General features: G+C 43.6%; 1 protein-coding gene across 2 annotated transcripts in view; it reads left to right on the top strand.

Moving 5' to 3' along the window:
• The window catches only part of LOC119445311 (unconventional myosin-XVIIIa-like), a 231,901-nt gene that overhangs the window by 54,453 nt on the left and 152,605 nt on the right, over window positions 1-24,843 (top strand). For both annotated transcript variants that reach the window (XM_037709624.2, XM_049663204.1), the window contains exons 5-12: window positions 5,935-6,154; window positions 7,814-7,953; window positions 9,704-9,804; window positions 10,822-10,882; window positions 12,044-12,188; window positions 15,224-15,368; window positions 16,182-16,277; window positions 21,628-21,826. In XM_037709624.2, coding sequence (XP_037565552.1) covers window positions 5,935-6,154; window positions 7,814-7,953; window positions 9,704-9,804; window positions 10,822-10,882; window positions 12,044-12,188; window positions 15,224-15,368; window positions 16,182-16,277; window positions 21,628-21,826 — 1,107 coding nt within the window. The remainder of the gene's footprint in view (window positions 1-5,934; window positions 6,155-7,813; window positions 7,954-9,703; window positions 9,805-10,821; window positions 10,883-12,043; window positions 12,189-15,223; window positions 15,369-16,181; window positions 16,278-21,627; window positions 21,827-24,843) is intronic.

Here is a 24,843-nt window from a genome sequence, read left to right on the forward strand (position 1 = left end):
TCGATGGTAACCTTGATGAAATATCCACAGTCGAGAGCGCCTATTTTCCGTTATGATTACACTCTCAGCAGTAATGAGCAGCGTGCCCCTAATGAAGTAATGAATTATTGGTGGGGGGGGGGGAATTAATATTTCAATATTACACACATGTGCCTTTCACTCATATTGAGCAAGAATGGACAGGAGGAGGACAAAGTGTGGAGTGGATGACTGTAGGTTAAGACAGCATAGGGACAACTTGCAGAGGGGAGAACATGAACAATCGCATCTGCGTGGAGGTCGTTTAACGGATCAGAATTACAAGTTTGTGTGCGGCAACTAGACTGCATTGCATGGCTCCATCATCGTGTGAGGGCACCAGTAATGCAATTGGTTTGTGTGCTCAGAGCAAATATAACATCTGGTCAAGCCGGGGAGTAAAGGGTTCACTTTGGTTTGTCTGTGCTCTGTAGCTATCCATAGTTAGGGTTGCCAACTCTCGAGCAGATGAAGTTGGAATGCAGTATAGCTGCCTAGCCAACATAGCTACCAATACAGATAGCGGTACTTTGAACATTGAGGGCCTATAGCAGAACTAGAACTCCGACAAACATGAAACCTGCCTTATTGTTTATGAAAATTCAACAGAAGACAAAAGAGAAGAATGGGAAAACGAGCTTTCATGTATTAAAAGAGGGAAATCTGGTCTGTTTATTGTTATTCAGTGGCTCAAAATAAAGCAAAAGTTGGAAATTTTGGCCATCTCAACCGCACCAAGTCGGGAATGTGGACATTTACTCAAACGTTGAGACCGTCCCGCTAAATTTAGGATGGTTGGCAACCATACTGGCGACTGATCGGTACCTTCCAAGTGCATTGGTGTATCATTGCTTCTGTACTACTTGACCTACAGTTACCTTGGAAGAGCACTGTAAAGATATGTGATGCATTTGAAGCACTGCAATGCACCCTATCGATTCAATCATAGTTCCTTAATTTGACATTACTTACGTCAACATTGTACCTCATTTGTGTTTTCCACACTTCTGCATAAGAAAGTAACAAGTACATATGTTGTCTAGTCTGTTGTCAATCAACATGTGTGAAAATGATTCGCTGAAGGCCCTGGAAGTGGCTTAAAGTTTAGTAACGCAAAAGAGAAAAAAAAAAAGCACTTGCAGTTAAAAAAAAATTTAATTATGGGGTTTTACATGCCAAAACCACGATCTGATTATGAGGCACGTGGGGGACTCCGGAAATTTCAACCACCTGGGGTTCTTTAACGACTTCTGGTACTTCCACCGTGACAGGACTGACAAAATTGATGGAATTATCTAGCTGAGCAAATTAAACAAAAGGCAGAAAAGAATGCCAACAACTCCACCGATTCATTTGGCAGTAATTTTCACAATCCTGTCACGCCCCTGAACTGAATTTGTGCCCACTTTTTATAGGTTCTAAAAAAGTAAACTGATGCAGAAATCACATTCAAGCTCCTAAAAAGGAAAGTAGACATCTAACTTGCACTAGATTTTTTTAGCAAGAAAAACATAGCATGCCTCCCACTCTAGCAATAAAAACAAGATGAACTAGTCAACTTTGCCTTCACAGAATGGACATGCATTTACATCTGATGTTTATTGTCATCATACTCAGCACTTTATCACTTTCTGTGAACCACAACATTACCTACGTGTAGTATGTTGCACGTTTGATATTCTGCATTTATCACATGACTTTGCACTAATTGCAAACAGGATGGTGGCCCACACGTAGACTAACTACTAACTAGTTTGTCCTGCAACTTGTGCACTTCTCTGGAATGGCAAAAGCACACGACGTGACTTGTTGCCACTAGTTTAGCACGTAATATGACTAATCTTTCGAATAAGCTTTCGTAATTGAAAACTGAAAGCAGTGCGCCATCTCCGTCATGCTACGTGAGAACTCCATCTTGTGATAGCAATGGTGATGATACTGGCTAGGGTGGCTCTGACTGTAGGCTGTTGTAAATGCTGCAAATGCAGTTTTAGTTTCATATCCAATTGTCCTGCACGGGTAATTTGTGGACAAATTTTCTCGCAAAAGTAAAAGGAACTGGATTAATCGCAAATTAGAACTGGATAGATACTGTAATAATTCATTGTGAACTACCGTTCGCATTTTTGCTTGAATATCTTCCTAGGGCAGGCCAAAAATAGGCTTTTTCAGTATAGGTATGACGTCTCCTCGATGCGTTTAATATCCCCTACCAATGCAGACGCTGGCACTAAATGGGTTGCTATGGGAACCATCATTGGGGTCAAGTGCATCCGTGCTAACCAGTTAAATTCGAATTGTCCGACAAATGCCAATATTAGGATCAAAATAATGAAAGTTTAGGCTCATAGAAATGTATGGACATCAGCCAGGACCTTCCATCAGGATAAAATAGACTGAGAAGTTGGAATTAACTGGAGTTGAATTGACAGACGTCTACTGTGCAGAGGGAAGCCTGTCTAAATTTTTGCGCTGCTATGTCTGCGGTTGTTTTTATCAAGCGTCTCTATTGGCCAACGGCAGCCACAGCACCAAAGAGGTGTGAACAGTCCAATGAGTTCTTGGAGGGCCCGAGGACTGCGCTTCATGAGGAACAGACGTGTTCCGGCATCCTTCAAAGTGTCTACCCAGGAGAACTGTGTGCTCGGTGACTGGCCCGAGTTGGTGAGCGCGTGGTATGAGTGATTTAGAAGCACAACTAGTGCACAACAGTGCTGTGTGTGAGAGAGAGAGAGAGAAAGAGAGCAAGTGATCACCTTCATGCAATTGACCCGCATCTGTGGAAGCAGCTTTTATGCCACCAAACATGTGCCATCATTTTGCTGCCAAACATGACTGCTACGGTGACCTTTTGGTATTGTACTGTTGGGGATTGAGGTCTCTTCTCCAACTTTTGTATGTGGCTTTTGTGTTACGATAGCAGTGGGGTGTCAAAATGTGAATAGGTGCATATTTTGCAGCCTATTAACACACACACTTAGACTGCTCTTATATGCACCGGCAATTACATTTCAGAACTGAGGTTAAAAGAAAAAGGGGCAATACATTGCAGGGAGATGTAAACATTAGAATATTGTGCAGAGCTGTCTTGAGCTACTGACAACAATTTTATTGTTCTTCAGTATAATTGGGAAACATCATTCAAGCAAATTTTTTGTGATTCTGGGACGTCGCTACACGTGTACAAGTTTCAGAACAGGATCAAAAGTGCCAGCCCTGTTGTTTCATGAAGCTGTTATAATGCACATGTATCTGAAAGCTATGAAAAAAGTCTGCAAAAAATGTAAATGTGAAGTGACAAATTATTTTACCTGCATTATGCAGCACTCTTAATAAAAGCATGTTTGCAGCTAATGATGTCCACGTGTTAGCTTCAAACAAGCAGCAGTGGTATTACTAAACAGCAGGCGACTGTGCGTCGTCCTACTCTGTCAGCGCATGGCTGTCAGCGCAGATACACGGGCGGCGCGCCCTGTTTGAAGTTAAAATCTGCCGTGAGTGAAAAGCTTGGGTGAGCCGAGATGTCTGGTAGCTTCATGTCTTACCACGTGCCTAGAGGTAGAGGTCACGTAATCTTGAGTTTCAAAGATGCATTGAAGCGAGAGGCAGACGAAGTGTTCGCTCCCCTCTGCCTGTGCTTTTCATCATGCCAGTGAGGTGGTATTGAGCATTCGTGGTAAACGAGTGAGATCTGTTGATGCTTGCCTGTGTGCGCGTGAAGCCACAGCTTGTTGGTTTAATTAGTAAGTGGATGTTTACTGCAATTCATATGGCCAGTAAAACTAGAACCTTTGTGCACGTGTCTAATATTTTGCTGTCGCAATCAGTGCTTCACCTTCCGTGCTAAACTGCTACTTTTTACTCAAAGAACCATTACTTGAAATGACGCGGAACAGCTACTGAAATTGGAAACGCTGCACCGAATCTTGCTCAATGTTTAGGCAAGATGGGCGCACAATGCCACAAATTTAAAACAAACACGAGCCCCATAACAAGGTTGTCGCCCGTTGCCTCGGTTTCATGTGATTTTAGAGCGATTTTCTTGTTGGCTTCCAGCAGGTTTTGATGCTGCATTGATTGGACTGTGCGGAGAATGGTCCGCGGATAGTGTCGTCCTATTGTGGGCAACACTATCAGCTCTGCTGTGGCGGAGTAAAAGCAAAAACTTTGCAGACTTCGCTTCGCGCCGCTTATGTGAAGAAATTGTCAACACGACATGAAACCGTATCTTTGGTCAGTGACAGTCAAATTTAACAAAATCAAATTTTTTAATGCAAATTTTCATTTTCTCTGGTTGTCCGATAATTCAAAAAGTGTTACGGCCCTTTCTATGTAAGAAAAGTTAGTCGGTGACCATTCATTTTGATGAAAGATCGAATTTCAATATAGTAAAGTACAATGACGATTTCACTAAATTCGTTATATCGAGGTTTAACTGTATTTAAAACACGGTCATTCAAGCAACTGTATTGTTTTTCTGAGTGCGCGCTTTCTTTTCAAATGCAGGTTGTGTCATAAACCAAGCATTGAGAAGAGTTGCATCCATTTAGACTCTGGAATATACAGAAGTTTAACGTATGGTTCCAGCTACATGAAACACCCTGAAAGAATGTGTTGCTATAATCTCACCACATCACTCGAAGGCCAAGTGTAACTCCGATGCACAAACCTGGCATTAGCCGTCGTCGTGCCATTGCCGAGTGTCAAAAGTAACCACGACTGATAAACCACTGCAGCGGCTCAGTGGCCAGGCCATTTTGTTTCCCGAGCACAAGGTTGTTGGTTTGACTCTCGGATGCGGCAGCCTCATTTCGGCCTGCATAGTATGCAAAAAACGCTCATGCGCTTGATTTAAGTGAATGTTAAAGGGACACTAACTATAAATAAATAAGTTGGGCTGTATTAATAAGTAATCCTCGAAAAGTACCAAGAAAGCCACTATTGCTCAATGTGTTGCACAATGGCAGGTAATTTTCTAAAGTCAGCTTCGCCGCAATACAGTTGTGTTGTGCGGTAAAGCATGCAAATGCAGTTTTGGTTTCATATTTGAATGCACTGCACAGGAAATGTTCGGCCCGATTTTCCTGGAAAAAAAAAGAAAAAGGGCACACATTAGAATCAGGTAAATACCATAATAAGACATTCCGAGCTACCATTATTGCTTGAAAATCTTCTTAGGGCAGGCCGAAAATAGTCATTTTTGACAAGAGTTATTACATGTGTTTAACCAATTCACTGTTCCCTAGCTTTGCTAGGACATGCTGCCACTAAAGAGGTCACTATTTGGGGTCGCCATAGAGGTCACGCGCATGCTCGCTGAGTGGTAAAGTTGGAATTGTCAGGTGAAGGCCAATTTTAGGATCGAAATAACGAAAGTGCCGGCCATATAAATGCACAGGGATTTTTTGTCAGGATAGATTAAATCGAAAAAATTGAATTACGTACAGTTGAATTAATGGAAGTCTTCTGTGTAAACATTTTTATTGGTAAATATCAACTACATTGTATTCTACAAGAGCCAGAGAAGGAACTTCACAATTTTCAAGGCTTTTTTTTCTAAGCCGCAACAGTACAAATATGAGAAAATATACTTTGAAATCTGTGACATCACATTGGTGTACCGTTGCTGGGGCTTAGGTGTTAAATTAAGAAAAATGGAAATTCTGTGTTAGTTTGTTTTTATTAATCAATCTCCGAGAGATACGAAATGAAACAGTATGTCGAAAGAATACTTTATCAGTTAAAACTGATTTAATGTTTTTCTTTAGTGTCTTTAAAATTGGCCTAATTTCGGGAGCCACCCAATTCAACCTATGGCTTTAATGTTTACTTTAGCATATGAAGTATAACCCCTTAATTCTTTATTTCCAAAGGGCCAGATTAACACGACTTTGTGGTGTGGATGGTGGCTTGCAGGTGATGCGGCTGTTCCAAAGCTGCAAGGCAGATGACCTGCCACCGCACGTGTTTGCGGTGGCCCAGAGCGCACACTCGGCCCTGGTGGCGACGAGGCGCGACCAGACGGTGCTCTTCCTGGGGCGCAGTGGCTCGGGCCAGAGTGCAGCTGCCCGACAAGTGCTGCAGTATCTGAGCATCACGACAGCGTCCACACCCGCCGCGGGGAATGCCCTTGCTGGTTAGTACACGACAGTGCACATGTTAGCATATCATGTGCAGCGCAGCTGAGCAGGAATTGAACGTCAATACAACAAACATTCTACCGGTGCTAACATATGGGGCAGAAACTTGGAGGTTAAGAAAAAAGCTTGAGAACAAGTTAAGGACCGCACATAAAGTGATGGAACGAAAAATGTTGGGCCTAACATTGAGAAACAGGAACAGAGCATTGTGGATCAGAGAACAAACAGGGTTAGCCGGTATTCTAGTTGACATTAAGAGGAAAAAATGGAGTTGGGGAGGCTATGTAATAGTGTAGGATGGATAGCCGGTGGACCATTAGGGTTACAGAATGGATACCAAAAGAAGGGAAGTGCAGTCGAGGATGGCAGAAAACTAGGTGGGGTGATGAAGTTAGGAAATTTGCAGGCGCAAGTTGGAATCAGCTAAGCGCAAGACAGGGGTAATAGGAGATCACAGGGAGAGGCCTTCGTCCTGCAGTGGACATAAATATAGGCTGATGATGATAGCAAACGTGGATATAACAAATTATTGGACATGGCAAAGTAAATATGTTAAAGGTGATATTTAAAGCGGAGCTTTTTCTTTGTAAACTATCTGTGATTTGACGTGTCACTGTGGTCGCTGTTGGTTGTCTCTGCGAGCAGAAGCTATCACTGCTCTCGCCACAAAAATGGCTCAGGTTGTGATGCCGCACATGCTTCCTTTAATGAGAGTGGAGAGTTCACAGTCATGTGACATCACCGCACACCACAGATGGCAGAACCCACCAATTGCACCCGCAGTATCAAAGAAGTTGGTTCACTAAAGGTTCACTTACACCAGTTTCCACAGTGCGTGGAATCTGAAGCTTTTTTTCGCTCTTATATCGGCATGTATGCTTATGTCGGATATAATTAATGTATTTTCGTGTAAGCTTTTGCTTTGTTATAACGAGGTTCATTATATTGCGGTCTTTAGTATAAAGCAGTGGGGCTGAAACATGGAGGATTACAAGAATACATAAACAGGAGTTTTGTGCAGTGAACTAAAAAAATAATAGGCAGAACCGAGGAACCACACAGTACGGAAGGAAGAGCAAATATTGTTAGCCGATGTTCTAATCGAAATGAAGAGAAAAAAGTGGAATTTGGTGGGACATGTAATTTGTAGAATAGATGACCAGTAGTCTTTTAGAGTAAATAGAATAGATGCCACAGTAAGACAGCAGGGCAGCAGAGAATTAGGTGTTCTGCAACCAGATTTGCAGGCACAGTATGGAGTTGGCTGTTGCAAGGCAGGGGCAATTAGAGATTGCTGGAGATGCCCACAACCTGCAGTTGTAATAAAATAAGTTGATGAAGGGCATGATGTACTTTTTCTTGCTGATGATATATTGTAGATTAGTGTTGTTCACTTGCGAGAGGAAGTGTGCTGTTTAATGCGTCTTCGAAAGCGCATGCCAATGACGATCACTTGTCACTGTTGCAGCTCTGGTTTCATACTCGAACCTTAATGCGCATGTAATTTCTTTAGCACATTATTGGGGATAAAGGTGCTTGTTTGTATCGAGTGAATATGGTAGTTGGTGCGCACTTTTGAGCAAATGGGGCATTGACGCTGTGGCCAAGGCACCATGCAGAGTCTCAGCTCGTCTTCTGCTACTTGTGCACTGCAGAGAAGCTGACTGCTGCAGCCGCCCTGCTCGAGTCCTTTGGCAACAGCCGCACGGCAGCCAATGCCAATGCATCGCGCTTCACCCAGCTTTTCTCGCTCGACTTCGACCACATGGGGCAGGTGGTTGCTGCCTCCGTCCAGGTGGGTTCATAATCTTGTGAGGTGTAGTGTGTCTGTCACAATTTGCTCCAAGTTTTGAGCATGCATTCATGGTGGTTATGGCATTATACAGCCGCATATTGGGTAGCTCAATGCATGTTGATATACCGGGTGTTTCCGTGAAGACATTTAAAGTCGTACTTAAAAAAATCATCTGTGGCAGATAGCACAATTATAATCCTTGAGCTGGATTGCCTAGAGAGGCGGACATTATTTGGACGAGAAATCGAGATACATAATTAAATAATTAACAAAAAATTCTGTAACTATGTTTTTAAGTAACCTAATTACAACACAAATTGCAATTTAGAAATTGTGGCCTGGGAAATTGTAGCAAGGTAGATCCAATTAGAACAAATTCTCAGAATGACACCAGTTTTGAAATATTAATTCCCAAACTTTGCAAAGAAATACATAGGCAGACCACTTACTTTTGTGCTTCAGTTCATAAAATGGCATTTTGTTAAAAAAGTAAGTGGAACGACAGTGCATATTAACAGCAAGTTTGATGGTGCATATCTCGAAAGTGATGTCATCCACAGAAATTTTTTAAAGTGGATATGCCTTGCAGTCTCACGAGTTAAAATTTGTAAATTGCAATATGTGATGTAAGGTAATCAATTAATAACTTAATCAGAGAACTTTTGTTAATTAGCGCAATTTCTCGTGCATGTAATGTCCGCCTCTTCGAGTAGACAAGCTCAAGCACTAGAATTGTGCTATCTGCCACAGGCGAACTTCAAAAGTTACTTTAAATCTTCACAGAACCACCTTGTATACAAAACAGACAGAAAGAATGGCCTCTTTGTGCATAGCTTACATGCATATTGTTTGTAATACCTTCACATGAGGGAGCATACAAAGAGGCAGGGCTGTTGTCCGCAAAAGTTAGCAGTTGTGCACTACATGGCCGGTATTTTGTAGCGATGCGTTATGCTTTATTCTATACTAGTCTTATCATCGACTGCTCACGGTCGGCTGGTCCCGTTGATAACGTGAGCGGACCGTCACTCTGACCACTGACCAAGCGCAAAAAGGCATTAGCATCGGAAAGGCATCGCTACAAAATACCGGCCCAGTAAGCAACAGTCCAGTGACCACCACATTAAAACTGGTTACAGGAACTTTCCAGCTGAAGTCATCACTTTCTTGTGTTCACCAGTTAACATGGGCCTTAGTCAAAGTGTGCACTGCCTTATCAGATGGAGAGTGCAGCACAGTTTGTTTGCAGCTTCAATGACTGTTTACTCCAACCAGTCCAGAGTCTTGCAGTGATTATTAGTGTGCTAGCCATCGCTATTACTGGCCTAACACATTGGGCGAAATTGCGAGCTTCTTCTCATTTTAGCTGGAACGTTGCACACCATTGCAATGGGCTTTTGGAACACTCAGTGAGCCCTTTTCCTAGCTATAATGTCTGCATGCATCTTTGTCAATGATGCGCGTGCTTGCCTTACGCAGAGAGGAAACTTAGGCGAAGTTAGTGCACTGACTTGAACTGGCAGGAAACACTTGTGCATTTCAATGTTTCACGTTACTTTCTTGCAGTTGTACCAGCAAATATTATCTCAGTTCACAAAGTCTACCGTGGTTTCTTGCACGCACAGGGGCCTGAAAATGATGCGTGATCACTAAGCTTCATTGCAAAGAGTGAACATGGAAGTGTTTTCCACCACGATAACAATGGTGCCAGTTGTCGTGAAGCAGGCTTGTTCTCTTGCATGCCTCACAGGCACTCATGCTGGAGCGGTCACGGGTGTCTCGGAGGCCCGAAGGCGAGCCAAACTTCCACATTTTCTACTATCTGCTGGCCGGTGGGGGAGAGGCACTCAGGTGAGAAATATTTTTGGAGGTCCGGAATGCTTACGCGAGGTCACGCCCACTTCCTTCCGCTATTCTTTAATAAAGGTGTTGGGCCTGTACTGTGTGTTTCAGGGAGGATCGTGCTAATTACAGCAGAGCTGCAATTAAGAGATTAACATGATGACGGAAGTCAGAACTTGTGTGATAGTCGATAGTAAATGTCATCTTCTAGCCTGAGGCATCTCTTTTTCAAACACTGTAGGTCACTAATGAATAAATGTGTAAACTAATATTTGCTAAATATCTTTTTAATTAGCATCACGAGGAGGTTTGTTGTATTTGCAGAACTGAAGCCAGCCAATATGCAAAGCTTAATCGTCTGCTACCAATCCTGCTACTGCATGCAGTTTCAATAAAGGTACACCTGGAATGTGCAGTGATGTGGTAGTAGACTGCAATAAATCAGTTAAAGAAATGGGAATTTGAACACCATTGCATTTTGCTTTAAAGTGTGAGTGAACTTGAGGCAACTGAAGCAATTTTGATGGTGGCTGCCTTTCTGCTGCAACCTTAAGAGAGCCAGTAAGGAGCAAGTAAGTAAGGATCTTTTTTTAACACTGCGATGAGGCTAGTTGGTACAATTTCATGGTTACAGGTAGTGTAAACTTGACACAGACACAGGAACAAAGAATGACAGGATTGTTTGCTTCTGTGTCCACGTCAAGTTCATATTACCTGTAACCAACGATTCTTTTCTTTCAATTCTACTCATTTCTTATGACCTGTCGCATCAAGTGGCCAGTACTGGTATCAGTAAAGGCGTGTCATCACCCCAACCAATGAAGAATGTTGAAAAAAATTCAAAATTTAAGAAATTGATACATACTATGGTCCCAGTTTGCTCTCCCTGGTAAACGAAGTGGCGATCGTCAATCTTATTTCTGTCTTGTGTAAGAAATTGATACATACTATGGTCCCAGTTTGCTCTCCCTGGTAAACGAAGTGGCGATCGTCAATCTTATTTCTGTCTTGTGTCGTGTTGTGCAGGAAAGAGCTGTACTTGGACAATCTGGAGGAGCCCAATCTTTTTGTCACCCCCCTTAGGAAGGTACGTGTCCTTTCATCTCCTATCTCTCTCTCTTTCCAGTACATTAGTGGTTGTGGATCTCCAGCAGACCTCCTGCACCACGCACGTCACTGCCAATAGCTGACACTGCTCTAAAAGCCTCGTCTGCCCACTGAAAGGGCAATGGCTGCTGGTATTCCAAGCAAGAGCTTGGGCGGTGATGTCGGTGGCAAGAATGTAAACAAATGCATTCACACTGTCACACATTCATATATAGTAAAACCTCGTTCATATGTATTGGAAAAAAAGGGCAAGAAAGAAACATACTAACTGGGAGAAGCATGATCCGAAGGCACTGAAAAATTTGGCAGACTCAACTGTAGTTGGCATCTACGCATTGTGCAAATCGTTGCAGCAAGAGATGCCGACATGCATCGAGCTGATGGAGCATGAGCGGCCCGAGATGCTTGCTGTCGCTTTAGCGGCTTCGATAAGCTTGCGTTTCCGCTCCTCGAATTTGGCCTATGTCAACAGCTTCTTCACTTAGATGGGAAGTTTTGACAAGCTCTCTCGGCGTGAATCCTTGCGGCGTGAGGCGTTGGCATGTCGAGCTGTTGAGACTTTTGCAAGACCCTTGTAAGCATTGTAACAAATTAATGTGAGCTGTAGATTCATACATGCAATTTGTCCACTTTAAATGCTCTAATGGGTTCAGTTGACAGAGCTGCAATATCTGTTTTTGGTGCAGAGTTACGAATTTGTAAACATCATACTCCTATTTCTCTAAAACTTGCCAATTTTGTACATTGTAAAAAAAAAATTTTAGGCCTTAAGTCAAAATTATGCTTTCTACCAGAATTCGACGTTCTCTCTCAAATGCAACAAAGTTCATTTAAACTTGTCTAGCAGTCGTCTCCTCAAAGCATTTCTGTGCCTTTCGTGTACTTGAATAGAAAAATCGGAGTTGGCCTCCAGCTAAAGCTTTGTCTTAAAGGGATTGGCAACCGTCCAGAATGTGTCAGGGGTGGTAAAATCATGATGGGGGACTTTAGTAAGCTGCTTCTAGGAGTCATTCCTGAATAAAGTGTCCGAAGGAATCTGAAAGGCATTTTAATCATTTCAACTACAGCTTCTGTGTCGTGGATTCCTCACAACATCAGCCCGTTTTCTTGTTTCTCCCATGCCCTATGTTGCCGCACTCAGCCCGACGACCAGAAGAAGGCGCGCATAATGTGGGAGCTGGTCCAGGGCTCCCTGCAGACGCTGGGGATACGGGACTCCGAGAGTCGCGTCTTGTGGACGGTGCTGGCTGCCATTGTTCATCTGGGCCATGCTGGAGCCCTGCGCAGTGAGTTTGTCGTGGTTTGAAATGTGTGCAGTGTGTTGTACGGATGTTATTTTCGTGGCAAGCGTAAACACTACAGATTCAGTCAAACCTGGTGGTAAGGTAGTCACATCCAACACGAAAATAACTGCATTGTATGTGATATTTGTTTTATATATATATATATATATATATGTGTGTGTGTGTGTGTGTGTGTGTGTGTGTGTGTGTGTGTGTGTGTGTGTGTGTGTGTGTGTGTGTGTGTGTGTGTGTGTGTGTGTGTGTGTGTGTGTGTGTGTGCTGATATCAGCGAGAAACATTTTAGATTTACTTTCTTGTACCGAGGTTTGACTGTACTGTAAAACCCCACTGAACCGTGTGGAGTAAAATTGGGGGAGCTCCAAATCACCACAGCGACGTCACGGTCTCTGGTGGTACTGTGACCAGAGACGGTGCGTGCTTGCACGCATAATTAAGGAACACATGCTATATTCTGTGACAGGTGCCCCTTTTACTCTTAATATGCTTCACCGCATAACAATCCTGTGATGCGGCGAAGCTGACTTTAGAGAACTGTCTAAAAGCACAATCATTTTGAGACACGCTAATCGGGACTGACGTTGACATATTTCCGACATGTTGGGGAGGAGTTACGGGCTGGGCTTGACAGGCTTATCTGTGAGTATACATTTATTGTCTGCGTAGCAACGTGCGAGAACAAATTTGCCTCTGCACTGCTAATTTACATGACCGCCACATTTAGACGCAACATAAGATGCGGGAATATTACAGAATAGCAACATATCAAATGAGAACGTAATATGCTGGAGTCAATAGGCTTTAGGGTGGGACCATGACAATGCAACATAGCAGCTACAAAAATGCAATAATGAGAAACATATCAACGGGGTTCCACTGTATACCGCTGGGCTCATATAAAGCAGTAAAGGTTGCTCTTCTGCCACCAGTTCTGGTCTCTCACACGAGCTCTGTTATGTGCTAATGTAAGTATGCCTTCAGATATCGCATCATGTTGTTGTGACACTCTTGAGGCTACTGCTAGAATTTCCCGATGACATCATGACGCATTCGACTTATAACCTGTTGCACTCTTTGATGCTATATTCAGGACGTAGTTGGGGCATGGAACATCCAGTTTTTAATTTCATACTCAAACTGCCGTGCCCACAGGTAAACGTGACATATGTCTTCATGTCAGACTTTATATCCTTTTTGGTTGTTGTTTTTTTCTTGTATTTTACTGCAATTTATATCCACAAAAAGTTCCAAAAAAGGTGCTATGTTGACTCCTTGTCTACTTTCAAATTTATTGAGGTCCTTGTCCGCTAATAAATTACCTACTTCTCAACATGCTTCCAAAAATCATGGTATCATGGGCAGCTACTGTTAGAATGCATTTCATTTTCATGCCCTTGATGCCTTAACCCTTTGAGGGTCGAATTGTTTTGCCAAATGCGACCCCCCAGGGTTGATTTTTTTTATTGCTGATTTAAATTCTTCGAAAGAATCTATTTCGAAAAAATATGGTCGTAATTTTTTTAAAGTGACAGTAAAGTGAGGAAAAAATCGTTTGTGTTCTAAAATACACAATGTCTATTCGTGAATAAGAAGATAAGCGCGCTGAAAAATGGTTGTGTGCACGTCCGGAAACCGAAACAAGTGAGAAGCCTTTGTCTTATCGCCAACAAGGGGCTATAGAGCTTTTGTGGTCTCCAAAAAAGGAACCGCAAAAACGGCAGCATCGTTTGTGTATATAGGCGGCTGCCTGGGAACAGGTGTAATCGCGCCGCGGTGGGCGATAAACGATCGAGTAACAAGCGGTCACCCTTTGAGAGATTTGAAACCAGATAGCCATCAGTTTAGTGCAACAAGCGGGATCCGCCGTAGGAGAAAAACCGTTGCCGCCGGTGCCGCGCGCGCGCGCGCGCCCGGATGCTCGGACGCGCAAGCGAGAGCTGACGCGCCGTTGCCATAAAAAAAAAAGGAAAGAAAAGAAGAAAAAAAAAACGGAGAGCCATTGGCGCAAGTAAAAATTCCACGTCTTCCCGTCGAGTGGCAGCACATACCAAGCGAAAGAAATGATAGAAAGAAGAGCGGTGTTCTGTAGAAGAGCGCACTTGCCGCCGCCGCGCGCGCGCGCCGGGATGTGCGAGCGGTAGCTGACGCGCCGTTGCCATAAAAAAAAAAAAAAAGGCAGTGGCGCAAGTAAAAATTCCACGTGTTCCCGTCAAGTGGCAGCACATACCAAGCGCAAGAAATAATCGAAAGAATCGTGCACTTCGCCGCGTGCACCCGGATACGCAAGCGATAGCCGACGCGCCGTTGCAAAAAAAAAAAAAAAAACGGAGAGGCATTGGCGCAAGTAAAAAATTCCACGTGTTTCCGTCGAGTGGCAGCACATGCCAAGCAAAAGAAATGATCGAAAGAGGCGCGCTTTTTAAATGTACAAGCGATACCGTACATGTACGCCATTGACCATTTTGAGGGTGTTCGCGGAGGTCGTACATGTACGATATTGACCCTGAAAGGGTTAATCAGACACCAACCAGCTGTGATGTTCCGTAAGTGTAATTTGACAAGGTACTTTAACGTAGCTTTCTTTTTCTTTTTAGATTTTATTTAATATACAGCCACACTAGCAGCAGAACGTGCACCACGAGAGCAGGCAAGTGGCAGTATTTTCTTGCTGCTACTTTTTGTGGCCAATGAAAACAGCTAGTTAATTCATCAGAGCACCCTCTCTTGACTTCAACAGGAATCATTGCTGATGACAGCCGTGGTGATCATAGCTGAATGTGAAGCTAGCAATTGACTGCGGAAGCGGCGCAGAAGCCGGCTGTTGTGGCCATGGCAACATTGGTGCATGTCGATGCTCGTTGGTTTTTGCGTGTTTTTTTTTTCCTAGCGTGATCGTACTGTTACGTGTTCTAGGAGTGCTCTTACTTCGTTGACAGCAGCCTCCCCTCCGCAGGGGCAGACTAGGCATCAATGGCTGCTGTGTTCAGCGTGTGTCGTCACATCAAGCTCGTTCTGTGCAGGTGCAAATGGGCGAGCGCAGTTTGCACGAGCAGCAAGTGCCCAGCGAGCATCCCTTCTGCTCGGCACGTCGGTCGAGGACCTCTCCAAGGCAGCCCTCGACTCCCCACTGCTGACGGCAGCAGGCAACAGCCGAGGGCCTGCACGGTAGGCAGGAAGCATGCGCTTGGGCGTTTCCAAGGCTTGGTCGTGGCATGGGTGGAATGCGTGGAGGTGCATTATGGGACAGGGTTCCTGTGTTTACATCTATACATGCCTTTGTTTAAATGCATATGCGAGTGTTCACGCTGTCATGTTTTTTATTCTATTGCCCTCTTTCCAATTCCTCTATGCTTAAGTTAGCAAATTGGGTGCAGTTCAGGTTAGTGTTCTTGCCTTTCCTTTCATCCTTTTCCATGTGGCCATATAGATTTTTTTTGTAAATGTGAACTTGAAGATGGTGTTAGCGTCATCATCATTAAGACGGTGTAGTTCCTCTTGATTACTAGAAATAGTATTTTGCTTTTGTACACGTGCTACTGTTTGCAAAGCACTCAAATAACAGAGACATTAACTGTAGCAACAGTTCTCGTGGAGATATCTTGCGACACTCACTACAACCAGAAGATGTAAAACTAAATCTGAATGAGCAACTATGCTCTACTTAGCTGCTAATCTGTTAGCAACATAATTTTCGTGAATCTATATTGACCTTTATTCCAATGAAGAGAACGCCCCTGGAACATTGGAACATTTCCAATATTTCTAATGCATTGTGGTTTAATGCAGCAATGATCGTTGCTATGGCCACTGCTCTCATTTGTGTGTCTTGTATTTCGTAAATGGTAACACACATAATGGCAGATTAAAACAACCTGTGCTTCTTTTTGTACATTTTTTCCCGAGAGATGTTGAGATGTTAATAAATGCCTACTACTTTTTTTCCCCCTTGATTGTTGTTTCCTGGAATGTTGTATGCAGAGGAGACGCAGCAGGAGATCCTGCAGAGCCTCTGCAAGACTTTGTGGCCTCCTTGTACCAAGAAGTGTTCAATGCAGTGGTGTCGCTTGTTAACCGGTGGGTGTGACAGTTGACCTCCTCTGGACAATCTTGGATCATGTAGTTAGTTAATTGTTGGGCTAGTTAGTATTCCATAACTGAACAAGTAACTTGTTTTTTATTGGGCTAAGTTACTTCTTCAGTTTGGAGCATGTAATGCTGACAAATTTCCCAGCTATGGCCTTTCATTTTATTCAGTGCACGAAACTACTTGGACAGGGGAAGTTGGGATAAGATTATCTCACCTCATTATTAAGGCCTTATATGTCTCATGAGTCAGTTGACCTTGAGTGAAAACGCGTTGACGACACGAAAGGTACAAAAAAAGCTACGAACCCTCAACTTTTGGTAGGAGTTGAACCCACGACCTTTGGTGGGAGTCAAACCTTCGGCCTTTGGTGGGAGTCGGTTCCACTACTATAGGTGGAAGTCCAACCCACAATCTTTGGTGTTAATGAAGGCGAAGTTAATTAAGACACAGTTAAGATAGATTTAATTAAGGCACTCGAACCCACGACGTAAGGTGGGAGTAGAACGGAATTAAGAGGGATGACTAAGCAAAGTACACTAAGTGAATTAAGGGGGATAACTAAACGAATTAACGGGGATGTGTACGTCATGTCTCTGTCTTTAATGCATCGGCACTTGGGCTTTCGCCTTCAAGTAGTCTTAAGGATAACATAAAAGACCCTGTGAGATTTTACTTTGTCTCTTCCTAGTTTGTGTGCATGCTTCACCATCCCTTTGAGATACATTGACCTGCATTTTTTTTTCGTGTCATTTTATTTTATATGGGAACATAATACAAAAAAATATTGCTTTCACATCTGGGCCCTTAGCAGCACTGCTAGACTCACGCAAAAGAAGTTAAAATGCATAGTGCTACTCAGTCAGGCAGACAAAACAACTTTGAAGATTCCGATTCTATCCACTTTAAACATTTTGCACCTGCTTCTGCTTTGTTTTCACTGAAACTTCATAATACTGCGTTTATTTACATGTATTGCTCATTAAATAAGTTGGTGGCATGGCTTGTCTGCTTCATGTTGACGGAATGAAAAGCCGCCATGGTTGCTTTGCCAATGAAGAAGTTAGCTACGTGTATCAACTTTGGCTGCTTTTGCATCCTGTTAGCAAATAAAATTCTGGATGAACCTGGCAAACAATGAAGCCAAGTGTTTTAATAAATTACAGTGAAACCTCGTTGATACGATTCTGCGTAATACGTTTTTCGGTATGATACATTTTTTTTTCTTTTCTCGATAATACAATTTGGTTGGATAATACGTTGGATGATACGATTTTCGGATGATACATTTTATTTTCCGGTTCCCGTGAAGATCGCATCAACGAGATTCCGCTGCATATGAACAAAATTATGTAATATTGTGAAATTTGAGTGCAAATAATGCTGCGGCAAGTGCAAAATCATTTATTCATGCTAAGTTGTTAGATTAAAAATTGGGGTTACTGTACAGTGGAGTCCTTTCATTTCAAAAGCCCCTCCAAATGCCGCAGTCGCTGTTAAAGATACATGTTCCAGTTGTCCATTAACGACTGGTAAATATTTTAAATTGACACATGGTATGCAAACATGTTTGTAATTTTTTTCGTTGGACAACAGGTAAAAGCTGCTAGTAAATTTGAAGAGTGTCAAGTGATGTTGCATATTGAAATTGGTAGTCAAAGTATGTACTAGTACGTGGTTCAGCAGGAGTACGTGGTTCAGGAGTTTAGCGCACGCAATTTCAAAGCATTGAGAACAGTCAAGAGGCGGGGACTGTAGTCATGATCAGTCACTTTCAGGGATGCTTTTACTCCTGAGTGACGTAGTGTTCGGTGCAACACTCCACTGGGGTTGCCAATCTGGACGCACTCAGCATCTGCTCATTGGCATGACAAAGTTTATCAGTGTCGAATGAACGTTTACGTTTTGCGAGCAGATAAACTATTTGTCCCGCAGCAGGCATACAATTTGACTTTGGGCCCATTGCACACAGCAAAACGAAAAACAGGCAGAAAAGCGACCAACAGGCATGCGAATTTGACACTACGCCTCAGTATGTTGACCAAGCGCCAGCCGCCCCTTCTTCACTTGGACTCTCCCGTCTCTCCTGTAGCACCGCGCCCGGCATGCATCATGCGCGCCCTCTCTCCTATTTTGTTAAAGTAAAGTTGTTGCAGAGAGCAGTTGCACATTTTTTGCTCTCGAGTCTGCTAGGTGTCTTTGCGCTGGCACAGGTGGCAAGCATGCGGTAAGAACAGGCTGAGCATTATCGCGGTCGATCTTTCTGTGAGGTCCCGAGCGACTGTGCTTACCACCAGTGTTCTCTCGTCATGGCTTCACTGTCATCAAACCCACCAGCCCAGCATGGATGTGCAGGCTACATAAGTTAGCTGTAGAATTTCGTTTACATGATCTCGTCATTTCTCATGTGGCATTATTAAGTATTTCCAACACAGAGAGTAAAAGACTCCAGTCTCTCTGAAAAACTGCAGCACGGCCGTTCGATCGTGGGACTGCACAGGAGCAAAGCTATGGGTGCAATTATTATGCAGGGAAAAACAAAAATCTGAATTTTCAAGAGCAAAGTTTGGGGTGCATTTATTATGCAAGTGCGTTCATTGCTCGAGTATATAAGGTAACTTAAACCTATCATAGATAACTTAAATAACTTATTGTTTGAATGTGCTTTTGTAATAAGACTGAAATTGGCTTGTTGTCATATTATGTGAGAACTTCTTCCGTCAACAGTCGCCATCCATGGTCGCCATCTTGTGATGGCAGTGGCGATGACGCTGGCCAGGCTGGCTCGGATGGTAGGCTGTTGCGAGTGCTGTGACCGTTTTGGTTTTGGTTTCATATTGGATTGCACCATGCAGGCAATTTTCGGCCGAATTTTCTCGGAAAAAAATGACAGACATTAGAATTGGGTAAACACTGTAATAATTAATTGTGAGCTACTGTTTATGCTTTAGCATCTTCCTGAGGCAGGCTGAAAACAGGCATTTTCGATGGGGGCTGACGTGTGTTCGACCCATTCACTGTACCCCAAGCATCACCAAAACAGATGCTGCCACTAACTAGGGTCACCGAGTCACCATAGGGGTTAGGCACGTGCATTCTCATCAGCCATGTTTGAATTATTTGATGAAGGCCAATTTCAGGATCGAAACAGTGAAAGTTTGGACCCATAGTAATGTATGGGTGCCAGTCGGGGGACATTTGGTCAGGAACGAATTAACTGAAAAGTTTAATTAACGGAACTCAATTTAACGGAATATTGAAAGATTATGCCATGCTTCCCGTCCTCGCCTACCAATTGCAAATCAAGATTTATTACTGGCATCTACATTTTAAAAAAATTTGTTTTTGGATATACAGTCGATCCCCGATATATTGAACTCGAAGGGGATCACGAAATATTTCGATGTATTGGTAATTTGAAATATAAGATATGCCTATGTGAAGCTTATCTGAAAACTCCGCACGCCTAGGACAGTCTTCTGAGTTCTTGAAATGTGGGAATTTACCTATTTGTTTCTCCAAGGCCACTTCAAATGCACAAAAGTTTACTTCTTACTTCCCACCTGAATGTTGCAAGTCACTCGTGCTATGGGATGGCCAATAATGCTAAACCTAAAAGCCTGCGACGGCCAGCCGCAAAACTGCAGGGCACTTCGCTTGCATCAAAGTGCTGGTTGCATGTGTGTATTCAAGATAGAGTATAAATAGATGCAATGCATAAGCAAAACAGCCCGTACAGATATCCACCGGGCTGTCTTTAGCGCACTTGTACTGCTAATCAGGTGTGAATGTGCCCAGCCACGTGTCCGTTGCAATGCACCAGTTGAAATGGCCAATCGTCATACGTCGCCAATGAGTTGACCAGGCAGACACTGCTAGATTCGAAAGTGGCTGTCAGCCTTCAGAACATTAAAGTCCATTCCCGCTCGTGCAACCTGTGAGCTTGAATGAAACACGTTCAGCACTGACTGAGGCCCCGCGAATCGCACAGTCTTGCACACCGGTGCCACGATGGTTTTTCAGTAAAGTGCGGATATGGACGTGCGATGGTCATGTTGAATTGCATCCAAACTGTAAGGTGAATATTTATCTAAATGGAGGTTGGGGTCAGACTCGTTATGGCTGCTCGCGGAATCCTAAAATGCCCTTCGCGGAAACCCTACACAACAAACCTGGTGGCGCAAAAATTTCCAGTTCAGCATCCCATGCCGGGAACCACTCAGTGCCATCCACGCTTGTGGAATGCGTGTATCAGATCGAGAAGCCTTTTACGTTCTTGAAATAGTGTGGCGATTCTCTCTCCAATAACAAATAACTGCAGGTAATATGCTTCACTGCAAGGTGACTAGTTCTTTCTTGCTGTCAGTATGTTTCACTGCATTCCATGGCTGTGTTGCAGTGAAGCATACGAAGCAAATCTGCCATTATGGAGCGCACATAAAACACTTGGTACACGAGCCATCCATATTTTGAGACACGCGCCCTGCTCATTCTTTCTCTGTGGTATATACTACCTTCAGGTTCACTGTCCTATTTGACAGTATCTGACAAAACTGTGCTTTGTCGGCAAGAACGTTTCTGATGACGTGAGAAGTGATAGTGGCGTTCCCGTAAGAAGAAGCGCACTTGCAGGGGCACAGCGCAGCATTCATATATTGAATGCGGTGATGAATGGGAGTTCGACATAAGTGTAGTACAGTCCCATACTTTTTTACATGGGATTTCCAAGGGAATGTTGCAGCTGTTCAATATGGGCAATAATTGGATATATCCGGGTTTGATATATCCTGGTTTGATATATCTAAGATCGACTGTATTTGGAGCCATACTGCTGTGGTCAGTCAATACTTAAAAGCTTTTACTGAAAAAAAAGACATTCCACATCCTGAAAGCGCATGGAGGCTTTGTTCGATGCTTTGAGGGGGGAGGGGGGCATTGCTTTAGCTTTAGGCAACTAAAGGCTCTTGAAATCATGGCAACTCCTATTGAGACATGATTTCACCTTAATGGCTGCACAACTGATATGTTGTAAAATAATTTTAAGAACCTAAATGGTAGTAAAGTTTGCCATCATTTTGCATAAAAATTGGCATAAGCTCATTTTCGAAAAAATAAATGGTGACGAGCTCCACAGCATGCTCTATGTAAAAATGTGGGGAATGTATCTGAGTTATGAGCAGATTATCACTGGAAGTTGGCAGCCTTGAATTCATGTGCTATTTCCACTGCCTGATGTTCTTGTTCTCGCTACAGAGGCTCCTGGCGCCTCGTGGTGGCATGCTTTAGAACAGTGGTGTCACGCGTAGTCATAGAGCCATGTTGTCTTACTCCTGTGTGCAGTGCACTCGGTGGCTCCGGCAGAAGTGTAGCCGCAGTGCAGGTTCTGGACTGCCCTGGATTCCAGCCCCAGAGTGGCACTGGTGCAGGAGGCAGTGCAGCAGCCACTCTCGAAGAGCTCTGCCACAACTACATCCAGGAGCGGCTGCAGCTGCTCTTTCACCAGTGGACGTTCCTCAATCAGCAGGAGCGATATGACCAGGTGCCTACTTGCTGAAGAAAGTTTGAAAAGTGAACCGACACCTGCATTCCGAAAAGATCCTCCATTTGACACCTAATTTGGACTTGGAAATGGGAAGAGTTGACGCCTCTTGGCTTACGTAGTCACTGTGCTTATCGTCACGTAGTAGTGACATTAAAGAAAATGATGTTGAAGTCATTATTAAGTTGTAGTGCAAACGAGCTGCTGTCAGGTTGAAATGTGGTTTCGTGTGGCAGATTCCAGGAAAGCAGGTTTCAGACAGTTCATGGAAACTACTGTGTCCTGGCCATCGATTCGCAGTGTCAGTCTTTTCGCCGCATGCAACCACTAGGCGTGACAAGTCTGCGGTGCCCTAAAGCGCATGGCAAGCGCATACTGCATTTCACACCGCAGTAAAGTTATAGAAACCCAGGCACAGTATTTTAACTGCTGTTTGCATTTAAACTGAATCTGATAGTACAAAGCACCATACTAGAAGCACTTTACCAAACAAATAAATATTGAGGATGTCTGCTTAGCGGGCCCTGCCCGTGTCATCGACAGTCGAACCCGAATGTATCGAACAGACTTATAACGAATTATTGTGCATAACGAACAACAGTAAAATTCGCTTCAAAATTTTTGTATAGAATTTTCATTTGAGACATCGAATTACCTATATATTGAACTTTTTTGTGATCTCCTTCAGATTTCATATATCCGGGTTCGACTGTACATGTTCCAAATTTCCACATTTAGTGCACTGAATTAATATAAGGTGCCACGTAGTTGGTAAACAATAGAATGACCAAAAACGGAACTGTTTTGTGGCTTTCTGTAATTGTGGCTCTCTGTAACTGCAATTAAGTCAGTAAATTGCAATGCAAAAATTGTAATTCAACCTAAATAATTCCTTTCAGATGTATGCAACAATCGCAAATCTACCCCAAAACAGTGACAGCTTGTATGGAATCACTTCCCTGACTACCCAAGAATTACAGTAACTGCAATGAATTCATCAGCCGAGGATATTTATGAACAGGGAACACAATGCTTGCCACATGATATGGCACGGTCGGAGCCACCAGCTTACCTAAAAAGATGGTCGCTTGCAATTTCACACTTTCAGAAGGTACCTTTCACAAGGTCCTTTTCAAGTGATCGGGTACTTCCCACGCAGCACCGAAATGTGCTCGCGAGAAAGTGCTGAACATACGTGTCCTGGTGGCATTTGAGACTGGCGCTTGCGATCCAGACGGCAAAACGTCTCTCTTTGGTAGTACCTTAATGGTACTGCCATTTTTATGCATGATCGGTGCACATTCCTCCTTTGAAACAGCTGCTCGCCATTTCAGAAGGCATACAAGGTCTGGGCTATGGTGTTGGGCTGCTGAGCACGAGGTCGCGGGATCGAATCCCGGCCACGGCGGCCACATTTCGATGGGGGGGGAAATACGAAAACACCCGCATACTTAGATTTAGGTACACGTTGAAGAACCCCACGTGGTCCAAATTTCCGGAGTCCCCCACTACGGCGTGCCTCATAATCAGATCGTAGTTTTGGCAGGTAAAACCCCATAATTTAATTTTTTTTACAAAGTCTGTCCCATGAGGCACATTTGCATGCTCTGAAGCCGTTGTACATCACTTGTGCAGCTACCGTTGTTCACAAGTGACAAGTGGCTCGACGAATCCGTGATGCTGAGGTGGGATGGGTGGCGTTTCTCCGTCGCGGCTCACTCCGTTGCAGCCATGGGGCAAAAGGAATCCCCCCAAAAGTGCGGCCAGTTTTATAACTCTGCATCACGTGATCCATCACGCTGCTCCACGAGCACCTCCCTTCCTGCTTCACTCCCTCCCTCTGGTGTCAGGCAAGATCCCCATGCCGTGCTTAGCCTAATTGCTTTGCTTATTTCTAGAAGACTTCCAGATGTTGGGGATATAAGACGTCTTGCGAGATCCGTCTTATAGACTGAGTCTGTAACTGGATTGCATCCTTCTTACTCCTGCGAACTCAATTTTTTATGTTTAAGACAACATATTCGTGAATACAACCAATTATATATTTTTTGTAGGGGTGTGCGAATACCAAATAGTAGATTACAAATCAAAAATCGAATCGAATAAAAAAAAAAAAGCCGTATATGGACTTGAAGATTGAATGTTAGAACATTTTTCATAAAATTTAATGCTTCAAAATTTTGGCCAAGAAAATATGGCGCTACACATGTTCGGAAGTCTCCTAGCATTGCGTAACAAGAATGTAGCAGGCTCTAAGTAGCTTAAGTATGTATAAATCAAGATACAGCAAAATCTCGGTGATGCAAATTTCATGGTTTCGCGGGAAATTTTCATATCACCCAAAATTCGTATCATCAAAACATACACAAAAATCACGAAAGAAAAATTTTGCTGAAAAAATTACTAATAGTGGAACCCCGTTGATACGTTCCTCGACTGCTGCGTTTTCCCGGCGGCTACGTCATGTTTTTGCGGTCCCGACCTGAATCCCATTGACTTCCATATATTAAGTTCCCCTTGAGACGTCGCCAATCTGTAATGTTTCTGCATCTTACGTTGTGTTTGAATGTGGTGGTCACGTAAATTTAGCTGTGCAGCCAGCTTGTACGTTGTAACAAATGACCGATGCATTGCAACAAGTGACCGATGCGTTGCAACAAGTGACCGATGCGTTGCAACAAGTGACCGATGCGTTGCAACAAGTGACCGATGCGTTGCAACAAGTGACCGATGCGTTGCAACAAGTGACCGATGCGTTGCAACAAGTGACCGATGCGTTGCAACAAGTGACCGATGCGTTGTACCAAGTGACCGATGCGTTGTACCAAGTGACCGGTGCGTTGCAACAAGTGACTGCTGCGTTGCAACAAGTGACTGCTGCATTGCAACAAGTGACTGCTGTGTTGCAACAAGCGACCTGCACGTTACAGCGTGGCTGGCGGGCGCCATATCTTGAAAGCGATCTGTGACGTGAGCAAAGTGCGCGCGCGCAGTCCTCACCTTCAAAACGATCTGCA

Source organism: Dermacentor silvarum, chromosome 3, assembly GCF_013339745.2.
Source record: "Dermacentor silvarum isolate Dsil-2018 chromosome 3, BIME_Dsil_1.4, whole genome shotgun sequence".
NCBI classification, from domain to species: Eukaryota; Metazoa; Arthropoda; class Arachnida; order Ixodida; family Ixodidae; genus Dermacentor; species Dermacentor silvarum.